Raw genomic sequence first — 5,000 nt, forward strand, 5'->3', positions numbered from 1 at the left:
GTCGTGGCACTGTCACGTTCAGTTATTTGGCTCTGGATCTTTTCCCACTCCTGGCTCCGCTCCTGCCTCAGACGCTCTACCTGTGAGGATAAGCCTGCACACTCACGGATTCTTTCTTCCAGTTGGACTGAAGTGCGCTCCAGAAGGGCATCCTTGGTTGCCAGCTGGTCCTGCAAGCGAGCAGCTTCCCGTGACATCTCTTCAGACTGTCGTCTTGCTTCTCCTAATTTCTCCTTTATTTCAATCATATCTTTCTCCTTCTGTAAATATTGTTCACGCTCATTCTTCAGCTTACTCTCCTTCTTGCCGAGTTTCTCTCCTAGTTGAAGAACTTGATCCTGTAGTAACTCTCTTTCTGCCACTGCATTCTGTAGAGCTAGCTGTGCCTCACCCAACTTCTGCTCTGTCTCATGTAAGGTTTGCGGAAAATCTTGCAGCAGCTTAAATTTATCCCCGGATTGCAAATCTTTAATCTGTAAGGTGTCAACATTAGGGTATATAAGAAAAAAGAAAAGACTGGAAAACAGTAACAAACAGACTAATCTGATTCTGGAACCAGAATCAAGACAAGGATTAACACTTTCAGCAAGGTCTATGTGAGTTTTTCAGTAGCACTGAGTCTAAACCACAGCATCATTTGCTAAAAATTACTGTCAGCCTAAACAAACCTTAGCTTGGGGGAAGTTAACACTAATGTAGCTAAAATCATAAAAAGTTCTCAAAGGTGGATAAGGGACCATGGCTGAGTCTGCATTGGGAAACCTTGACTTGGATGAGAGACTGGCTGTGCTTGTATGCATACATATCAGTGCCGTGTGTATTAGCCTTCATGGATTTGTGTTCAGTAGTAAACATGTGTGGATCTAAAGGATATAGATAGATTTATATGTATGCTATATGAAACATAAAACCTTGTGAAAAAATGAACTAACCTGATTTTCAAGCTGGGAACATCTATGAGTCAATTTCATATTCTGACTCTCTAGCTCCTTGACTTGCTTCTGCTGAGATTCCAATTTCTTCTGCCTTGACCTCATTCTCTTCTGCAGTTCTTCATATTCCTTTCTCAGTCCAGGGATTTCTCTCTCCTGCTGAGGTTGCTGTTGCTGCTGTTGGAAGCTGTCTCTCCATTCCTGTAAGCAGGAGGTGATGGCTTCTCTAATCACAGAGAGAGTGCTATCTGCCCCTTCACCACCAAGGTTCACTTTTTCCATTCTCTCAACCAGAGAGTTTAGTGTGTCAACATAATTTTGTGTTTCTGTCAACTGATCATGTACAGCACATGAGGGACACTTTTCCTTGCTTCTCTCTCTAAGTTCTTCCTCTTGTTGAGGCTTCTGTCTCCTGTCTCCTCTCATGTCATCTGAGTCTGGGGTTTCATCACTTTCAGATTTTTTGTCAGAACCTGAAGACTTAGTTGTTGATACCTTGTGACTGTCTTTACCTTTAGAGGTTTCTAACACCTTGTGATTATTCACATCAAATCCATCATGATGCCTATGATTAGCACCTTTCTCGGGCATTCCCTCTCCTTCATCAGTGCCTGATACCTTCCTTTCTTTTGTTCTCTGAATTCCTTGACTCCTGCCTTCTCGATCTCCAGCTGCCTCATCCTCTTGATCATATCCTACTCCTGAAAGTTGTACTCTTTCAGGACTTTTACTTCTGTACTCCTGATGACTTTTATGGCCATCTGATATCAACATATCTCTCTTGAGTTTGAGAACTTCATCTTCAAGTTCTCTAGTCCGCCTGGCATGTGCTTCCTCTGACTGAATCATGTTTTCCCGCATTTCCTCAAATTTATCCTTATAGCCCTGAACCACCTGTTCATACATCTCACGTGTCTCTGCCAGTCGCCTCATCCACTCCTCTTCCACAGCTGCTGTGATGGGTCTCTCATCTGATGGCTTAAGATTTGTGCTGTAAACATCCCGCAGAGTTTTGTGCAGGGTGATGTTCTCTTCCTTGAGCGCCTCCATAGCTTGCAGGCGCTGTTCATATTCAACCATGTGTCCATCCTTTCTTGCAACCTGAGGCAATGTACGATGAAGATTAAGAAATACTCCTCTACACACTAGGTTACTGACAATGAGAGTGCATGTATGCATGCACTGTCCATTGTGATTTTGTTTCTAAACTTTGTGTATATACTGATGGCTTAAGAAGTATTTAGCCACCAAGGAGAGAATCACACGACTTACCTGACTACATCTATTTACTCCATTTATTGAATTTTCATGAAAAAATGGTTTTACCCTTATTACTGTTATCATACTCCTTAATATGATAATGATGATAATAATAACAATAATAATAATAACTACTACAACAACAACAACAATAATAATAATACTTCCACTACTACTACTACTACTATTACTCCTACTACTATTATTACTACTACTACTACTATTATTTCTACTATTATTACTACTACTACTGCTACTACTACTTCTACTACTACTATTACTTTTACTACTACTATTACTATACTACTTCTACTACTACTACTACTACTATTACTTCCACTACAACTACTACTACTTCTATTACTATTACTACTACTACTACTACGACTACTATCTGTACAACTTCTACTACCACTGCTACTAGTAATAATACTAACAAGTCACTGAAAAAAAAAAAATCCCCAGAAATTCAAGGAATGGAGTAAATAGGTAAGATCATGTAAGCCTAGAAAATGATTCCATGCTGACTAAGCATTTATGAATCCATCTATGTGTACTCAAGTCAAAAAGCAAAACAATAATGGACACTATATGTGCCCGACATCATTATGTTAATAACGTTTATAGTATACAGGGCTGGGATCAATCTTGAATATAACTAATTAATTTTCATTTAACAGAAAAACAATCTAATGTTCAGCTAATAATTACAATAAATCTGATTCTTATTTGTGGCATGCCATACGACAAGGAAAGGATAGAAGAAGAAGACAGAGAAAAAGGAAACAAAGAAAATAGAAAAAAAAGAGGGACAGAAGGATATAGGAAACAATGAAGGGAGTAAAGAGGAATGCAAAAGAGGAAAGGGATAAGAAGCAGGGACCAGAAGTAGGTTGTGGCTAGTAGAACGAATAGGAAATAATAGAGAGCACCAGAAAGATTAAGAAGAGAAAAATTATCATGAGGGGACACAGGAATAGAGAGTGACACTGAAAGGACAACATGGTGCTTCTCACTTCTTCTCGTAGTGCCTCTAGCTCGTGATGGAGGCGAGCCACAACATGGGGTCCAAATTGGGCATCTTCATGATCAGAGTCTCTCAACATTCCTTCTTCACCTGATAACCCAGTCAGACTTTTCAATTTCTGGTTCTCTGCTTCTACCTATAAATAAATAAAGAAAGAAAAAAAAAGACAGCTGACTAACAGGTAAATCTGATTTCCAGTTTGTAGTTCCAAGCTTACCAACTTTCAAGATATTTCTTTATTCTAAATCAATTAATTATAATAGAAAAAGGTTTAGTTTTCTTGGCAACATCTAAACAATTAATTGCAGAAATAGAAATCAGATATGAATTTAACCATTAATGGTGCAGAAAAGAAATGGTATCATAGAAACAAATTAAACCAATTACAATGGGAAATATTTGGGTAAAGTTGGGTATGTCACTCTATGCCTGGGTGATCATCTGGCTCACTAGAGCATGCACCAGTGTGCACTCATCCCAGCATTCTGGACTCAGTTTTATGAATACAGTGAGACATCCCCATTGCCTATGAACATTTTGCCATGACATCTTCATTAGGTTAATGGACTGCAAATATTATATTCTGAGTTACACTACCTTTAACACATACTGAAGCAAATCTTCATATTTCTTCTTCAGTGAAAGAATGAGAAACTCGTCTCTACTTCCCAACTCTCTGTCTGCCCCTAAGCTCTCATGACTCGCTCTTGGTACCTTCTCTTGCCTCTTCAAGCGACGATGCAGTTGGTGAATCTGGAAGTAAAAATTGCTGGGTAGTTATTCAAACAGCCACTTAAAAAAATAATTTTATGAATATTCTATTACTATTAATAAGTAAAACTGTTTAATTTCTCATGGCTTCTGATATCAAATGATGACATATTCTTACATGTAAGATCAGCAAAACACAAGGGATTACCTTCAAACATACAACATATCAGTTTACGGATATAAGTTAAAGTGATAATCTCACAATGACATATGGTAACTGAGATCTACAATTAACTAAAAGTACTTTCATTTCCTCTAAAAGTCATTTAAATTTGTAGAATACAGCAATGATAATCTGAATAAGAAAAACAAACCAATAATTACCTAGATATCCCCTTACCCTCAAAGAAAAAGAAACAAGGAGAGAGAGAGAGAGAGAGAAAAAAAAGCAAAAAAGGTAACACGGACCTTTTTCTTCAGTTTCTTGTTTTCCTCCTCCAAGGCTGAGCTGCTCTTTGCCATCCTACGAAGGTTCTGCAGCTCTTGTCGCAAAGCCTCTTCCTCCTGCTGAGCTTCAGACATACTTCGGTTGAGGGACTCTAGCATTTCTGCTTGAGTCTCTGCAGTGGCCCTTTGCCCTTTCTCCACACTGGGGCCCTGTAGGGAGAAGGGCAAGGCAAAAGGGTTGTAAGAGATATTGGTAAAAATATAAACTTTTGTTGTGAATCAAATTAATATCTAAAATTAAATATATATGAGTAAGAAATTAAATGCTTCTTGACCTCTCTCCTTGGTGAAGATTCTGGCTCTCTCTTCTTGCTCCATTTCTTGATAATGTGACGTGTATCTTTGGACAGCTGGTTGCCTTGACGTACATGATTCAATGCATCCTAAGAGGAAATAGCAAACACAGGTGTAACTCATCTTTTTTCTTGTTAGCAAGGAACTTCATAGACAAATATTCAGATATACACTGCACTTCCTTCCCCTCTCCCAATGTAAAACAGAAACATGAATAAAGTCAAGACAAGTTCTAGAAATCAATATAGGCCTATATAATAAGAAATATA

General features: G+C 38.4%; 1 protein-coding gene across 3 annotated transcripts in view; it reads right to left on the reverse strand.

Moving 5' to 3' along the window:
• Positions 1-5,000, reverse strand: part of LOC113811943 (outer dense fiber protein 2) — an 11,008-nt gene that overhangs the window by 1,023 nt on the left and 4,985 nt on the right. For all 3 annotated transcript variants that reach the window (XM_027363798.2, XM_027363797.2, XM_027363796.2), the window contains 6 exons: positions 4,713-4,820; positions 4,399-4,587; positions 3,817-3,972; positions 3,209-3,355; positions 933-2,033; positions 1-473 (listed from right to left, as the gene is read on the reverse strand). The exon at positions 1-473 is cut by the window's left edge and continues 1,023 nt beyond it. In XM_027363798.2, the coding sequence (XP_027219599.2) occupies positions 1-473; positions 933-2,033; positions 3,209-3,355; positions 3,817-3,972; positions 4,399-4,587; positions 4,713-4,820 (2,174 nt within the window). The remainder of the gene's footprint in view (positions 474-932; positions 2,034-3,208; positions 3,356-3,816; positions 3,973-4,398; positions 4,588-4,712; positions 4,821-5,000) is intronic.

The sequence above is a fragment of the Penaeus vannamei genome, chromosome 12 (assembly GCF_042767895.1).
Source record: "Penaeus vannamei isolate JL-2024 chromosome 12, ASM4276789v1, whole genome shotgun sequence".
Lineage (NCBI taxonomy): Eukaryota > Metazoa > Arthropoda > Malacostraca > Decapoda > Penaeidae > Penaeus > Penaeus vannamei.